Source organism: Bos indicus x Bos taurus, chromosome 21, assembly GCF_003369695.1.
Source record: "Bos indicus x Bos taurus breed Angus x Brahman F1 hybrid chromosome 21, Bos_hybrid_MaternalHap_v2.0, whole genome shotgun sequence".
NCBI lineage: Eukaryota > Metazoa > Chordata > Mammalia > Artiodactyla > Bovidae > Bos > Bos indicus x Bos taurus.
The window spans coordinates 32,637,670-32,655,580 of record NC_040096.1 but is presented as its reverse complement, the minus strand read 5'-3'; the positions used below and the strand labels follow the sequence as shown (position 1 = coordinate 32,655,580).

At 37.4% G+C, this 17,911-nt stretch overlaps 1 protein-coding gene across 2 annotated transcripts in view; it reads right to left on the bottom strand.

Moving 5' to 3' along the window:
* HMG20A (high mobility group 20A) overlaps nucleotides 1–17,911 on the bottom strand; it is a 76,986-nt gene that overhangs the window by 29,049 nt on the left and 30,026 nt on the right. For both annotated transcript variants that reach the window (XM_027520771.1, XM_027520770.1), the window contains exon 2: nucleotides 280–372. In XM_027520771.1, the coding sequence (XP_027376572.1) occupies nucleotides 280–368 (89 nt within the window). In that variant the 5' untranslated portion in view covers nucleotides 369–372. The remainder of the gene's footprint in view (nucleotides 1–279; nucleotides 373–17,911) is intronic.

The window sequence follows — 17,911 nt, the reverse complement described above, 5'->3', positions numbered from 1 at the left end:
CCCTGTGGCAGGTATTTCCTTAATGGTGATCATGCAGCTAGGAGTCCTGTTTCCTAGATCCCACAGTACTGCTGTTCCAGTTCACAGGAACGAGCATTGCAAATGATGGCTGAATGCAGATATTAAAGCAGTTTACAACAGCTCCCATTCTCTTGGCAAAGCATAACAAATGTACCTTCTATTTTTATGATATAAGACGACCTCTTTAGCACCTTATACGTTATCAGAATCTGTTTTGAAGCCTAAGCAGAGGCCCAGTGTCCCAAAGCAGCTGCTTACCCAGTTGAAGCCAGATCATTACTCTCCTTGGAGCCATCTTCATCTGCAAAAAGGGGAGGCAGAGTGGAACTAGTCATCAAGGTTTCCATCTCTCTGGAAGGAAGAGAAAAAAAAAAAAAATAATGGCTTAATTATTTCCAGTTCAAGTTGCACATATTTAAGAGCCAGCCTTCCTTAACCTTTATCACATCAGCAGCAGAAGAGAAACTGACCTAAATATTTTCTTGACTTGGACACATCAATTTAAACTTTATGGTTAATGGGCTTTTAACCCTGATCTTACCAACTGACCAGGGTAAAATCAGATTTTAAAAATCAGGACACAGTTTGGAAAATTCCTTTTTGTTCATTCAGAATATCTTCAAAACTATTCTGTATTTTCTGTAAAAATCATTAAGCAGAGTAAACTCAGAAGCACTGCAACCCTGAGCAAGCTATTCAACCTCTTTGAGATACAATTTCACCATCTTAGACACAGACCAAATTGCTGACTTAACCCACAGGGTTATTGTGAAGGATTAAACTGAAAGTGCTTCATAAATAGAGAAAGGCTAAGATGGTAAGTGCTTTGAGTATTATTAAACAAAGAAAGGTATTGTTATTACAACATTATGAGTTCTCAGTCCCAGATGAATCATCCTTAGATTAAATGGTGACAAACTGAGCCTTCCAAAAGGAAATAATGCAAAGGAAGTGGAGGATGGAAGGCATACTGATGTGGTTCAAAATCAAAAAACCACACTTCCAGGTCAGAAATATGCTCCACATCACCGTGATGACCAGCAGTGGAAACGGCACGCACCTGGACACAGGAAATAACTAAGCTTAACTGAAGAGAGCAAATAAATCACAAGAATTTGAGGTTATCGGACTGAAAGGATAAAAGGACAAAGAGAGTAATTTCATTTAGCATATCGCTATACAGAAAGATTTTTCCCTTTCAAGGCTTAACACCAAGGGCTTCACTCCACAGAGCTAAAAGCAGAAGCCTCCCATTCACCGTGAAAGTGATATTCAAACAAAACATTCAACAGTGAACCCAAACATCAGACACTTAAGTGGAACTGCAAACTACTCAAGAAAAAAAAGTGCCTTCATCAACTGGGAGAAGGAGAAGCCGGTTCTGAGCACTCACTCGGGAGCCCCCTCGGCAGTTCTGTCAGGTGCTGCTGCTAAGGAGACCTAGTGGGACAGCAACTGTAAGGAAAGCTCAGAGCCCAAGCAGAGCGAGGATCCAGCCCACCAAGGTGGCAACATGAAGAAAATGCTCATGACACCGATGCCATATTCTGAAGCTCAATATCATAATTTACTTCCAAAATGATAACACTGATGATTTATTTCTTATTCTTACTTATTTTCTTGTTTTCATTTCTTTGTTACTTAGCAGACCAAATTCCATAAATAGCTTAATGTGAAAAAATGCATCTCTGTATATTCACCACTCATTATAGTGTGGGTAGAGCATGGAAGGCAAAGAGGAACTTCCCACTCAACCACAGAGTAAGGAGTTTGTTCCATGTGCAGGGATCTTGCTAACGCGTTTCAATTCCTTCAAGAGAAGGGGGCTTACAAGGGGCTCTAACAAATAGTGCACAGTTCCATTCATTCTAGGATAATCTTGACACAAGTGCGCTTATGTTTTAATTCACATTATGCACAGACTAGATGAGAATCCAGGCTTTAAGGGCTGTTAACATCACCTTATACCAATATTCATTTTACCAAGAGAAAATTAATCAATTAGATGCCATACAGCCTAATTATAAACCACAAACAAACATTCAAATAACCAGGCATATATCCACAAACCTCAAAAGAACTCATTTAACTGGCTTCTTTCTAAAAGTCTCCTTAGAAGTAAAGGACTTCTCAAGAGCCTCAAGATTTAGCATTTGAAGCTCTTGACATCCCATCTAAACCTAAGAAGATATATTATCTGGTGGGGGACAAATGAAGTGTCTTTTTTTTTTTTATGTGGATCATTTTTAAAGTCATTATTTTTTTGTTACACTACTGTTTCTGTTCTATGTTTTGGTTTGGTTTTTTAGTCATGAGGCATTTGGGATCCTAGCCTGACCAGGGGTCAAATCCACATCTCCTGCATTGTCTTAATCACCGGACTGCCAGGGAAGTCCCTGAGGTGTCTTCTCATTCACTATGCCAACGTGATCCTCTTAGAATGTTTCCCAGATATCTTCAGTCATTTTTGAAATATGGGGAGGCAGCTGGACAACATAACCTTAACAACACATAAACAGACCATATAAACAAAGGAAGTTCAGAGAACACACATTTCTTGTTGTTGTTGCTTTTTTCCTCCCTCTTAAGTGTGTTTTACTCAACCCATATGGTTTCAGATATAGTTTTTCTAGTGTTACTGAACAGTCAGGTCCCTAAGAAATGAGTGAGTAATAAAGTGGGTGGAAGGTTAAGGGGCCAAAATCAACAAAAGAAGGAAATGAGGAAAAAGTCCAGTGAAACTCAAAGGCCTCTAAACTAGTCCAGTAAGTTGGAAAATAAAATGATTCCCGAGAATTGGCTGAGATCCTGTAAGAATCTGCTTTCATATGGTCCATGAGGGGGTGATTCAAACTGAATCACAGTTACCAAGCCATTGATGGCCAAAAGCCCTTCAGTGTAGCATCTGTGCCTGATAACGTCCCAGTACAGGGGTTGTACTGAACTCGGAAATTCTATGCAAAGCACTTAAGCTGTGTAATGAATACTGCTCTGGAAGGGGAAAGAAGAGAAATACGCACAAAGGCAAGGCAATATACAAGTTTGGTTTTCCACTTCATTTTACAGAAACAAGTATATCATGCAGATGTTTTCTTGCAGAAGGGATTCATCCACAGAAGGATTCCACCTGGAGGCTTCAAAAATATATTACCTTGGGGCTGACACTTTGACTGTGGCTTTGGAAATGAAAAAATCCCTTCTAGTACTAATACTAATACTCACTGGAAAAAACAAAAAGCCTGATGTATAAAACAGAGTGCCAATTTAAGATATTTTAATAGCAATCACAAAAATTTTAACACAAATTACATTAAGCCACTAATCATACTCAGAACATGTCTTTGGTCAATATAGGGCCAGAATAAAGGAACTCAGGTACAGCTTAAGAAATGTTCTTCAACTAAGCTTTTTCTACTAATAGTAGCCTTTCCCAACAAAAGAATGATCTCACCAATGAGACTACATTATTCTGAATATGCTGGACAATGCTGGAAGGATAATTTGTACTTGTGTTTTCTGGAGTTGGCTCTTTGCAAGTGCTCTTTCCCTACTTCGCATACGTTAATCCCACTTCATCAAGCCCTCTCATGGAGACACATCATAGTCCTTCCCTACCACACCGGCCCCAACTGTACACACATCAGAGTTGAGAGGTGGGATTCTGCCCTCATTTCCCCATACTACAACCCTTATGTAAAATGTCCAGTTCCTTTAAAAGTCATGTTACTTGGCTATACTAGTCTCTGATCATTACCTCCTGTCATTGCAGTTCTACAATGTGCATGAGCGTGCATGCTTAATTGGGTCTGACTCTTGTGATGTCATGGACTGTAGCCCACCAGGCTCCTCTGTCCATGGAATTCTCCAGGCAATAATACTGGAGTGGGTAGCCATTCCCTTCTCCAGAGGATCTTCCTAATCCAGGGATGGCAGGTGGATTTTTTTGCCACTTCGCCACCTGGGAAGCCCCATTCTACTACAACTGACCTTTAACCTCACAAACCTCTATTTGTTGACTCTTAATTTTCCCTACTCTGTGTAGCTTAGATTCTATAGCTTCACTTCAATTTTTTTTTTTTTTTTTTTGCCAACACTCAATTTCTTTGCCATGTTATTCTTCTATACCCTAGATGTAGATCAACTCTGAATTTTACCAGAGAGATCACACCAGGCTATCCTAAAGGAAATCAAACCTGAATATTCATTGGAAGGAATATTCCTTCCAATATTCCTTCTGAAGGAAGGAATGCTGAAGCTTTGGCTGCCTGATGTGAAGAGCTGACTCACTAGAAAAGACCCTGGAAAGACTGGAAAAGATGCTGGGAAAGACTGAAGGCAAAAGGAGAAGGGGGTGGCAGAGGATGAGATGGTTAGACAGTATTATCAACTCAATGGACATGAATTTGAGCAAACTCTGGTAGTAGTGGAGGGCAGAGGAGCCTGGCATGCTACAGTCCATGCGGTCACAAAGAGTCAGACATGACTTAGCAACTGAAAAACAGCAACATTCAAACAACATACATTACATCCTTGTAACTTATTTATTTTATACCTAGTAGTTTGTATCTCTTAGTCCCCTCAGCCTATTTTAGCCCTTCCTCCTATTTTAGCCCTTCCCACCCATTCCTCTCCTCTACTAAAACTAGTTTATCAGTAGCTGTCAGTCTATTTCTGTTTTGTTATATTCACTTATTTAAAAAATTCCTCATATAAGTGAAAACATACAGTGTTTGTCTTTCTCTGTTTTATTTTATTAAGCATAACATCCTCCAGGTCCATCCATATTGTTGCAAATGGCAATTGTATTTTTAAAAGACTGAGTAATATTCCTTTGTATACATACCATATCTTCTTTATCCATTCATTTTTTGATGAACATTTAGGATGCTTCCATATCCTGGCTATTATAAATAATGCTGCTATGAATGTTGGGGTGCATATATCTTTTCAAATAGTGTTTTTGTTTTCTTTAAATAAATACCCAGAAGTGGAACTGCTGGGTTGTATGGTAGTTCTATTTTTAGTTTTTGAGAAACCTGTATTACTGTTTTCTATAGTGACTATACCAATTTACATTCCTACCAATGGTGGGCTAGGGTTCTCTCTTCTCCACATCCTGTCAACATATTATTTCTTGCCTTTCTGACAAATGTGAGATGATATCTCATTGTAGTTTTGATTTGCAGTACCCTGATGACTAGTGATGTTGAGCATCTTTTCAATGTGCCTGTTGGCCATCTGTATGTCTTCTCTGGAAAAATGCTTATTTAGGTCCTCTGTTCATTTTTAAATTTTTTTTTTTTTTTTTTTTATTGAGTTGTATGAGTTCTTTATATATTTTGGATATCAACCCCTTATCAAACATATCATCTGCAGATATCTTCTTCCATTTATTCAGTAGGTTGCCTTCTGTTTTGTTGATGGTTTTCTTTCCTGTGCAAAAGCTTTTAAGCTTGATTAGGTTTCACTTGTTGATTTTTTGTTTCCCACTTTTGTTTCCCTTGCATGAGGAGACAGATTCAAAAAAACATCACTAAGACCAATGTCAAAGAGTCCACTGCCTATGTTTTCTTCTAGGAGTTTTATAGTTTCAGGTCTTATATTTAGGTCTTTAATCCATTTGAGTTTATTTTTGTACACATTGTGAAAGAATGTTCTAATTTCATTCTTTTACATGTAGCTGTCCAGTTTACTGAGGAGCCTGTCTTTCCCCCATTATATATTCTTGCCTCCCTTGTCACAGACTAATTGTCCATATGTGTGTGGGTTTATCTGTGGGCTATTTTGTTCCATTGATCTGTGTGTCTGTTTCTGTGCCAGTACCATATTGCTTTGATTACTGAAGTTTTGTAGTATAGTCTGAAGTCAAACAGCATGATCCTCCAGCTTTGTTCTTTTTTCTCAAGACTGCTTTGGCTGTTCAGGGTCTTTTGTGGTTCAATATAAATTTTAGAATTATTTATTCTAGTTCTGTTACAAATGTCATCAGTATTTTAATAGGAATTACATTAAATCTGTAGACTGTTTTGGGTAGTATGGTCATTTTAACAATCCCTGGTGGCTCAGTGGGTACAGAGTTTTGCCCGTAATGCAGGAGATCCAGGTTCAATCCCTGGGAGGGGGAAGATCCCCTGGAGAATGGCAACCCACTCCAGTGTTCTTGCCTGGAGAACCCCAGGGACGGGGTTTGTATCCTTGTGGGCTGCCATCTATGGGGTCGCACAGAGTCAGACATGACTGAAGTGACTTAGCAACAGCAGCAGCAGTTTCCTTTATAAACATTTTACAATTTTAGGAATATAAGTCTTTCACTTCCTTGATTAAATTTATTTCTAGATATTTTATTCTTTTTGATGTCATTATAAATAGCAATTCTTTTTGACTTCTCTTTCTGAAGTTTATGACTGTTAGTTGCTCAGTCATGTCTGACTCAGCAACCCCATGGGCTGTAGCCTGCCAGGCTCCTCTGTCCATAGAATTTTCCAGGCAACAATACTGGAGTGGGTTGCCATTCACTTAGCCAGAGGATCTTCCTGATCTAGGGATTGAACCTGGGTCTCCCACATTGCAGGCAGCTTCTTTACTGTCTGAACCACCAGTGTAGAGAAACACAATAGATTTCAGTATATTAATACTGTATCCTGCACTTAACTGAATTCACTTATTAGTTCTAATAGGTTTTTTTTTTTTTTTGGTGGGGTTGTTAGGGTTTTCTACATATCGTATCATGTCATCTGACAGTTTTACTTCTTCTTTTACAGTTTGGATGTCTTTTCTTTTTCTTGTCTGATTGCTGTGGCTAGGGCTTCCAATATAAGTTAATTAGAAATGGCCAGAGTGGGCCTCCTTGTCTGTTCCTGATCACAGAGGAAAAGCTTTCAACATTTCACCACCGAGTATGATACTAGCTGTGGGTTTGTCATAAATGGCTTTTATTATGCTGAGGTACGTTCCCTCCATACTCACTTTGTTTAGAGTTCTTATCATGAATTTTTAAATGATTTTACTGAGATTTTGAGATGATCATGTGATCTTCATCCTTCATTTTGTTAATATGGGGAAACATACTGACTGGTTTGTAAATACTGAACCATCTCTGCATTCTTAGAATAAATCTCATTTGATCATGATGGTTTGCTAATATTTTGTTGAGGATTTTACCATCTATGTTCATCAAGAATATTGATTGGCCTGTAACTTTCTTTTTTTGCAATATCTCTGTCTGGCTTGGGTATCAGGGCAATGCTGGCCTTGTAGAATGAGTTTGAGAGTATTCCCTCCCTTTCAATTTTGTGGAACAGTTTGAGATGGATAGACATTAACTCTTCTTTAGATGTTTTATAGAATTTCCCTGTGATGCCATCTGGTCTTGGACTTTTATTTGTTGAGTTTTTAATTACTGATTCAATTTCAGTACCAGAAATCAGTCTGTTCAGATTTTCTACTTCTTCCTAATTCAGTCTTAGAATCTACCTATTTCTTTGAGGTTGTCCAGTTTGTCACTGTATTCATTGTATTGTTCATAGTATTCTCCTATGGCTGTTTGTATTTCTGTAATATCAGTTGTAACTTTTCCTTTTTCAGTTCTAATTTTGTTGATTTGGGTCCCCTCTTTTTCTTCCTTAATGAGTCTGGCTAAAGGTTTATCAATTGTATCTTTTCAAAAAGCCAGATCATAGTTTCATTGATCTTTTCTCTCTTTTTTTCCTGGTATTTTTACTGTGATTTTTTCTTATTTCCTTCCTTCTGCTCATTTTGGGCTTTGTTCTTCTGTTTCTAATTCTTCTAGATGGAGAGTTAGGTTGTTTATTTGAGATTTTTCTTATTTCTTGAGGTAGGCCTTGAATTGCTATAAACATCCCTCTTAGAAATGCTTTTGCTGAGTCCCATAGATTTTGGAAAGTTGTATTTCTGTTTTCATTTGTCTCAAGGTATTTTTGAATTTCTTCTTTGATTTCTTCATTGACTCATTGGTTTTTTAGTAGCATGTTGTTTAGTCTCCTCCTATGCAGAGGATCAGCATCACTAAGACCCATGTTGTTCAAGGGTCAATTGTATATTAAGTTCAATTGCTTTTCTATATACTAGCAATGTATAAGTTGAAACTTGAAATTAAAAACATGTTACCATTTATATTAGCATCCTCCCAAATGAAGTACTTATGTATAAATCTTACAAAATATTTTACAAGACCTCTATAAGGAAAACTACAAAACTCAGATGAAAGATATCAAAGAAGGACTAAATAAATGGAAAAATATTCCATGTTCATGATAGGAAGACTCAAAATTGTAAAGATGTCAGTTCTACCCAGCTTGAGCTACAGATTACTCAATCCCAATACAAATCCCAGCAAGTGATTTTGTGAATAAAAATAAAATGATGCTAAAATTTATATGGAGAGGCAAAAGACTCAGAATAGCCAAGTCAATATTGAAGGAGAACAACAAAGTTGAAGGACTGACCCCACTCAACTTCAAGACTTCCTATTAAGCTACAATAATCAAGACAGTGTATACTGGTGAAAGAAAAGACAAATTACTGAAACAGAATAGAAATCCTGGATAGAAATAAATGTATATAGTCAACTGATCTTTGACAAAAGAGCAAACGCAAAACAATGAAATAAAGATAGTATTTTCAATAAATGGTGCTGGAACAATGGGCATCCATGTACAAACCTCCCCCCACAAAACAACAACAACAAAACTTGACACAGACCTTATTTATACCTTTCACAAGTATTAACTTAAAATGAATCATAAACCTAAATGTAAAATGCAAAACTATAAATGAAAAATCTTTGCTCCATGAAAGACAATGCCAAAAGAATAAGACAAGCCACAGCCTTCAGGAAGTCTATCTATTTGCTGAAGATACATCTGATAAAGACATTTATCCAAAATATACAAAGAACTCTTAAAACTCAACAATAAGGAAAAGAGCACCCCAAGTAAAATATAAACAAAAGATTTGAACAGACTCCTCACCAGTGCCTATGTACAGATGGCAAGCAGCATATGAAAAGATATTTAATATCATGTCAGTAGGGAATTGAAAATGAAAACGAGATACCACTACACATTTATAGAACAGTTAAGATCTAAAACAGTGTCAAACACCAGATACTGGCCAGGATATGGAACAACAGGACCTCTAATTCATTGCTGGTGGAAATGAATGCAGAATGATACAGCCACTTTGGAAAACCATTTGGTAGTTTCTTACAAAACTACTCATACTCTTACTGGCAACTGTGTTCCTTGGTATTTACCTAAAGGAGTTAAAAATGTATTCCATACGAAAAACTTGCATGTGGGTGTTTATAGCAGATTTATTCATAATGTCAAAATTTGGACACCACCTTCAGTAGGTGTACCACAGATCTGTACCACAGATAAACTGTGGTACACCTAGATAATGGAATATTATTCAGTGCCAAAAAGAAATGTTACTAAGCCAAGAAAGGACATGGAGAAAACCTAAATGTATAATACAAAGTTAAAGAAGTCAATATGAAAAGGCTACATAGTGTATAATTCCAATCACACTACATTCTGGATAGGGTAAAACTACAAAGACAGTAAAAAGGAGGAGTGGTGGGAGGGGTTGGAGGGAGGCAGGAGTGAAAAAGCAGAACACAGAGGATTTTTAGGGCTGTGAAACTATTCTACATATTAGAATGATAGATGTTGTGTCATACATTTGTCAAATCCCACAGAAGGTACAACACCATGAGTGAAACCTAAACTATGGAGTTGGGTAATGATAAGGGTCAATGCAGGCTGTTATTAACTGTAACTGGCTGTTACTGTTACTGACTGTAACACAGGTATCACTCTGGTAGGGGATGTTGAGAGTGGGGAAAGTTGTACACATATGGGGACATGGAGTATATGGGAACTCTGTAAGATAACGTTCATTAATTTAAAAATTAATTTAATTATACAGTTTATTGTAAGATAGCCCTGAGGCTGCAGAATAAATACAACTGATTTTTATATGTAGACAGTTAGTTTAGCTAGGGCAAGTGAAAGAATGAAGGCTTACTACAAAACCATCTGCCAGCTGTGAACATTTAGCTAAGAACACTCAGCAGGCTGTGGGCATTAATCAATATGTTTTACAGAGGAAGTAAGAACACTGGTTAATCCCACCAGGCACTTAACTGGGGTTCAGTTAAGTGAAATTCAGTTAAGAACTCGCTCACTGTAGGTTTTGATGTGGGAGATGAGGGGGCAAAAGATAAGGTCAGGTAATTTGGGAGTAATTAAATACTTACTTTTTGGGGGTGGGTAGGTTAGGGGATATAATTAGAGTTTGAGGCTCAGGGTTGTTAAATAACTAATAAGTACATACAGGTGTGTGTTTGGCTGGGTATTGGATGGAGTGGGCAGAAAATGTGGCTCTCTACTCCTAGAATCTTGAGTCCAGGCTCTTATAACTATGATTATCATTAATTTTTTTAAAAAGGTAGTAGGCTAGTCTAGGAACTAAATAATAGAGAAACCATTCACTCAACAAGTATTCATTCATTGAACAAGTATTTTTTTATTTTTGGTATCTAACATTCTAGGCACTTTATATGTGCTGGGGATACAGCAGTAGGCAAAACGGGCAAAAATTCCCATCCTTATAGAGCTTAGTATAGTGGAACACAGACGAAAAACAAGATAAAGTAAAATGAAAAATGTTACATAGTGAAAAGTACAAAGTAAAAAAAGAGAGCAAAGAAAGAGGCCAGGAAGAGTTCAACGGAAGAGAATTCTAGAATTTTAAATAGAGGCCAGGAAAAGTCTTCACTGCGGTAATCTCAGGGGAAAGACCTAAAGGAGAGGAAGGAGAGAGCTATGTATGTGTGTGAGGACAGAGTGGTCCAGGCAGGAGGAACACAAGCAAAGGTGTACACTTCGTATGACTGAAGGAGGCAGCAAAGCCGGCTGGACTGAACTAGGGGCACACACTGTAGGTGAGGCTGACTGCTATAGGGGATCAGACCACATACAGCTTTGTAACTCATAGTAAAGACAGGCATTTACTCTGAGATGGTGAAGACACTAAAAAGTTCTGAGCAGATAAGGGATGGAATCAACCGTTTTTATAAGATTACCATGGCTGCAGTTTTGAGAACAGAATGAAAGTTGAAGAGGATCAAGGATAGAAGGTGATCACTTAGGAATCTATTGCAATAATCCATCTAAAAAATGGTGGATTGGATCACAGTGATGATAGTGGAGGCGATGAGAAGTGGTCAGATTCTTGATATATATTGAAGGTAGAGCCAATTTCTCAGTTCAGAATAAGAAACAGAATCTATCTACTATGCCCTGCATTTATTTCAGCTGTAGTTTTATAACCTATTTAGTGATAAAGGGTGGCTTTTCCAATGGCTCAGTAGTAAAGAATCTGCCTGCCATGTAGGAGATACAGGAGATGTAGGTTTGATCCTTGGGTCAGGAAGATCCCCTGGAGGAGGAAGTGGCAACCCACCCCAGTATTCTTGCCTGGAGAATCCCCTGGACAGGGCAGCCTGGCGGGCTACATGGGGTCACAAAGAATCAGACACGACTGAGCACAGCACACATACTGACAATATATTAATTTTTTTGGGGGGGGTGCTCTTTTTAAGGTAAGTGCTTGTAGAATTCATATTTCAACAGCAAACATTTGTTGAGTATCTTTACTGTGTAACTAAGATTGTGCCTGGTATCAAGTGGTGTGTAGCTACGCTTTACAGAATTTTACAGTCTGTTGTTCTCCTTGGTCTAGAGACACTGTTCTCAGACAACATGATAAGTGGAAAGAAGAGGCCAGGGTTAGAAACAAACATAAATTTTCTACTGTTGTTTATGATTTTTTGAAGCAAAAGTTTTGCAGAGTTTTGAATTAGATATTTTCTAAAAAACATAAGCACTAGATCATCAAAAGAAACCGAGCATGGTTTAGATTTCTTTCTAGACAGTCTGATCCCTGTACATGCATTTTTTTTCCCCTCAATGAAATCTTGATGGAGATGTATCACCATTAGGACACAAAATATGGTGTGAAAAGAAAACAACCTGAAACATCTAGACACAGTGTTTTGTATCACAGGTTAAAGCACATTGATAATATGGAGAAAATTTAAAAAAACCATTTTCCTCTGCCAAAGCAAATTTGTTATTTTACAAGGAGGGTGTTGTCTTTCGAGGTCATAGTCCACGTATTTGGTTTCTTTTTCCTGGTGCCTAATGGTCCCAAGTTGCCCTTCCATTACAGTCTATTCAAGCACTGCTTTTATTATTAGTAAACAAAGAGATAACTGCCCAAGTAAGAAACTTCTGGACCACTGCTGGAACTAAGAGTTAACGTAACCCAATAAAACTTGGCACTACTTCCTTAGTGTACTTTCCCAAACAATATCCTGGGACACTGGGGTACTATGGAAAGTACAAGGTGTATATGAGGTAGAGGAGGGGTGAGAGGGACGTAGATAGAGGAGGGCAATGACAGGACAGGCATACTCATCTAGGAAGCCATATGAGGTATATATTTTTACTCACTTCTTGGTGATACCCTCATAGAGGGTATATCAGATTAGAGGAATTTTATGTTTATCAAGAGGGAAATGAGTTTAAAAAAAGCTGAAAAGCAATGCTTTTCACAGTTTATTATATCTCACTGTTATGTGCCAAAGACACAGAGGTAAATAAGATCAAGAAGAAATTCTTGTCCTTTCATGGTTTATAATCTAGTGAGGCACAGAAGGGCAAATGGTAAGAAAAATGCAAAGGCTGTAGTAGCTGAAGTGTGTAAAGTTATTTATTTATTTAAATATATGACAAAACAGGAAAGAAATATAGATGAATTGAATAGATGGGGTGACCACCTAAGACAACCACTGATAATCGTAATGAACTCACCGAAAATTGAGATCTGAAGGAAACAGAAACTACTAATTGAGTAAAACCTGGGAAGAAACACTCAGCTTGGGGTACTTTCATGTTTGGAATCCAGAGTCATATTAAGGAAACAGATAGTATTCCTTTCTAGCTCTAAAACAAAATTATTCCAGCCTGGCGTCTGAGGAAAGCTATATATGAGAAAGCAGAAGCAACAAAAGTCTTCAGTACCTACTGACCCAAACAAAAACTCAGCAGTTAACAGTTCTAGGGCAAGGGTCCTTACGGGCCCAAAGAACACTGCTTTTTTATTTTGTTATGTTTTCCACTGCTTCTTCAGCTCTAATTTGCAGCTGTGAAACAACACTGCAGAGAAGAGATGGAAAGAATGCTCCTTTCTGTTACAATCAATAATTCCAAACCTTTTATTCTTTTAAAGCTGATGAATACTAAAAGTAAAAGATGAAAGTCAGAGATCACTTATAAAAACTATAGTATAATAAGAGGAAACAGATCCCATCAAAGTGTTCATTTGAATCAACTTCAGTTTAATCGGTTTAATCTAATACAAATTAAATTCTCTTTCTAGGAAGAATTCCTAAAAGAAAAAACAGAAGCTTTAGGTAGTAGGGAAGTTTTCTTCAGTCAAAAAGTGAAGACAAAAATAACAAAAAAACCCCAGGAGCTGCCATGAGTCAAAGCAGTTAATGGTCTTCACTACTTTGAACAATAAAATAAAATTCACAGTTTTCCTCACAAAACAAATAGGCACAATTGCAGTCTAACAGGACAAATTAACTGAAAGAGAATATTTAAAACTCAGATTTTGCTATATTTTCCTTTTGAAATTCAGTTTTCCCTAGAAAACAAAAAGGCATAACTGCGGTTTAACAGAACAGTTTAAATGAGAGAAAACTTAAAACTCTGAAATATTGTGCTACGTTTTGCTTCTGAATCCTAAAGCTGATAATGCTCAAGACTTCAGAAAGTAAATCAAATAGCCACAGAATTCAAACGACACATTTAAAGCTCTAGAAGAGCAGTTTCCAAAGAACATTTTTCCCTTAAATACTTTGCCTAATTTGAAAATACTCTACCCAATATGAAAAGGTTTCCACCCTTCATACACTGAGCCTCCAGGCTCTAAGGCTACCAATCAAGTGCTTAGATGTTATCTTTCCCATTTACAAGCTACAGATTTTGTTTCCCTTGTTTCCAGGTGAAACAAAAACAAGTTTAAAACCTATTAGCAGTGGTGTAACTCTGAGGGGTAACCAGACTAATCAAATCACCTCCAGATTCTTAGTGTCTGAGTGAGTGTGTATTTACTAAAATCTGACAAAATTTGTATTTCCAGAGTTGCCTACTGCTGTTCAAGGCTCGCTTAGTCCAGTAAGGCAGGACTGTGTCCAGGAAATAAGAATTTGTTTTGCTCTTCTTTCTACGTTAACCAGAGATCAAACTGCCAACATCCGCTGGACCATCGAAAAAGCAAGAGAGTTCCAGAAAAACATCTATTTCTGTTTTACTGACTATGCCAAAGCCTTTGTGTGGATCACAATAAACTGTGGAAAATTCTGAAAGAGATGGGAATACCAGACCATCTGACCTGCCTCTTGAGAAATCTTTATGTAGGTCAGGAAGCAACAGTTAGAACTGGACATGGAACAACAGACTGGTTCCAAATAGGAAAAGGAGTACGTCAAGGCTGTATATTGTCACCCTGCTTATTTAACTTATATGCAAAGTACATCATGAGAAACGCTGGGCTAGAGGAAGCAGAAGCTGGAATCAGGATTGCCGGGAGAAATATCAATAACCTCAGATATGCAGATGACACCACCCTTATGGCAGAAAGTGAAGAGGAACTCAAAAGCCTCTTGATGAAAGTGAAAGTGGAGAGTGAAAAAGTTGGCTTAAAGCTCAACATTCAGAAAACGAAGATCATGGCATCCGGTCCCATCACTTCATGGCAAATAGATGGGGAAATAGTGGAAACAGTGGCTGACTTTATTTTTCTAGGCTCCAAAATCACTGCAGATGGTGATTGCAGCCATGAAATTAAAAGCTTACTCCTTGGAAGGAAAGTTATGACCAACCTAGACAGCATTTTCAAAAGCAGAGACATTACTTTGCCAACAAAGGTCCGTCTAGTCAAGGCTATGGGTTTTCCTGTGGTCATGTATGGATTTAAGAGTTGGACTATAAAGAAAGCTGAGCGCCGAAGAATTGGTGCTTTTGAACTGTGGTGTTGAAGACTCTTGAGAGTCCCTTGGACTGCAAGGAGATCCAACCAGTCCATCCTAAAGGAAATCAGTCCTGAATGTTCATTGGAAGGACTGATGTTGAAGCTGAAACTCCAATACTTTGGCCACCTGATGTGAAAAACTAATTTACTTGAAAAGACCTTGATGCTGGGAAAGATTGAAGGAGGGAGGTGAAGGGGACGACAGAGGATTAGATGGTTGGATGGCATCACTGACTCAATGGACATGAGTTTGAGTAAACTCCAGGAGTTGGTGAGGGACAGGGAGGCCTGGCGTGCTGCAGTCCATGGGGTCGCAAAGAGTTGGACATGACTGAGCAACTGAACTGAATTAAACTGAACTTCGTTCACTCATCTGTGTTAGCAAGTACTTCTGCGGAGAACAGAAATCCACTACAGGACCAAGTAGAGGCATTTCTGCTTGCAATACTCTCATATGTAAAATGGTGCTAATAATACCTTCCCTATTTAACTCAAAAAGATATTGTGTGGATCAAATATTATGTTATCTGCAAATAATAAAATTTAAAAGCTATTTTTTGCTAATTATGATATATGCTAATTATGAAATATTTATGAGAAAGTATACTACACAGGTTATAGTTACATCAAAAGAACAGATACATAAGAAAAAAGATTGAAAGGAAACATAATCAGTGCTCAAAGTAATAATATTAGGATGGTGAAATTATGAGTAATTACTTTTCAATCTTTGTTTTCACTCCCTAATATTCAGTAATATGGTTGTGTTATTTAAAAGAAAGTACCATGAAAAATCAGACCTTTTCAACTTAAATTTAAATTTCACATGCAATATACTTTCTATGAATATATTTTATAAAAAGAAAGTATATTTATAAATGTTCAGTTCAGTTCAGTCCCTTAGTCGTGTCCGACTCTGCGACCCCATGAGCCACAACACGCCAGGCCTCCCTGTCTATCACCAACTCCCGGAGTTCACCTAAACCCATGTCCATCGAGTCTGTGATGCCATCCAACCATCTCATCCTCTGTTGTCCCCTTTTCCTCCTGCCTTCGATCTTTCCCAGCATCAGGGTCTTTTAAATTAGTCAGTTCTTACTATCAGGTGGCGAAAGTATTGGAGTTTCAGTTTCAACATAAGTTCTTCCAATGAACACCCAGGAGTGATCTCCTTTAGGATGGACTGGTCAGATCTCCTTGCAGTCCAAGGGACTCTTCAGAGTCTTCTCCAACACCACAGTTCAAAGGCATCAATTCTTCATTCAGTGCTCAGCTTTTTTTATAGTCCAACTCTCACATCCATACATGACCACTGGAAAAACCATAGCCTTGATTAGATGGATCTTCGTTGGCAAAGTAATGTTTATAAAAAGTTCTTCACTATACAATGAACTAAAATTCCCTTTGACCAGACTCTTTACACTCTCTTCTCCAGAAAATATACTAGCTTATTGTTGAAGGGAGCCTTAGAGATAATTTCTAGTGATATATTCATTCTTTCTCTCAAATGAGAATGAGTGCTTCAGGGCAGAGAAGAGTAAAAATGTCTAGCAAGAAGAGTATGAGAGCACAGTTTATAAACTTTGCATTTTATATTAAAAAATTCATTTAAATTCTGCATTCAATTTTATAAAACAATGTTTACCTTAATGCAAGAATGAATATTTAAAACTGAAGGAGACCAGGAAAAAGCATCGTGTTCTCTTCAAAACAATAGTATATTTCCCTATGAGTGCATTACCTCATAGTACAGATTAGGTTCACCTTCCTGACAGATACCTGACAACTTCTGATATTGAGAAAAACAGAAGTGCTGACTTTCTACTCCTTCTCTACGACACAGCAATAGAATGAGTAAATCCTATTTTTCGCTAGAACTATACAGTTAATTTATATCCTGTTAATCTTTCAGATAAAATTACATGATAATATACTGCAATTACCATAGAAAAGTCTCATTTAATAATGGGAAAATAAACCATGACCACCAACTTAATATGGCTTGGCATTTCCTTAAAAGATTTAATTCTGAAAACTACGATACATGTGAGGTTGACAAATATACATTATGATGTCACTGGTAGGAAAAAGTAACAAGCTCTTATGAGTAAACAGTCATTTTATTTCTTGCTAATGTATCTTGAGATATACCTCAAGTATGGTATACTTGATTCATTTCTAATTCTACTGTCATCCCTTTTCCTTCAGAAATTTGACTCCAAATCTGGCTGACATGAAAAAGCTCATCATTACAATGTTTTTCCATGGAAGCATTTTCTCTGGAGGCATTTATTCTTATTACAAAGCCTTTCCAAATATCTAATTTGACTCTTGGTGTTTAGCAACACTAGAATATTTAAAAGACAAAACTGGTAACTTAAAATCAAGATGTACCAATGTGAACTATGAGGAAAGAAGACAATCTCCATTTTCTACAACAAATTCACGTAAATTTGGGGGGAGGAAGAACCAAAGCACCTCAGATTTTTTATAAAGGATTATGTGCTATATCAACTTATACAAACTACAAGGAGGTAATCTGAAGCATCAGGAAGAGCTCTGAACTGAAGTCAGGAAGTCTGATTCTGAGTTCAGGCATGTCACCAACTAGCTGTGTCTTCTGGGATCACTAAACCATTCTGGCCTAAGTTTCTTCATCTTAAGGTCAAGATCAATTCTAAATTTGTCTAGATGTCAAACCATGAACAGAACACCATGAAACAATACCTTTAATTAAATGATATGAACTAGAAACAATTTT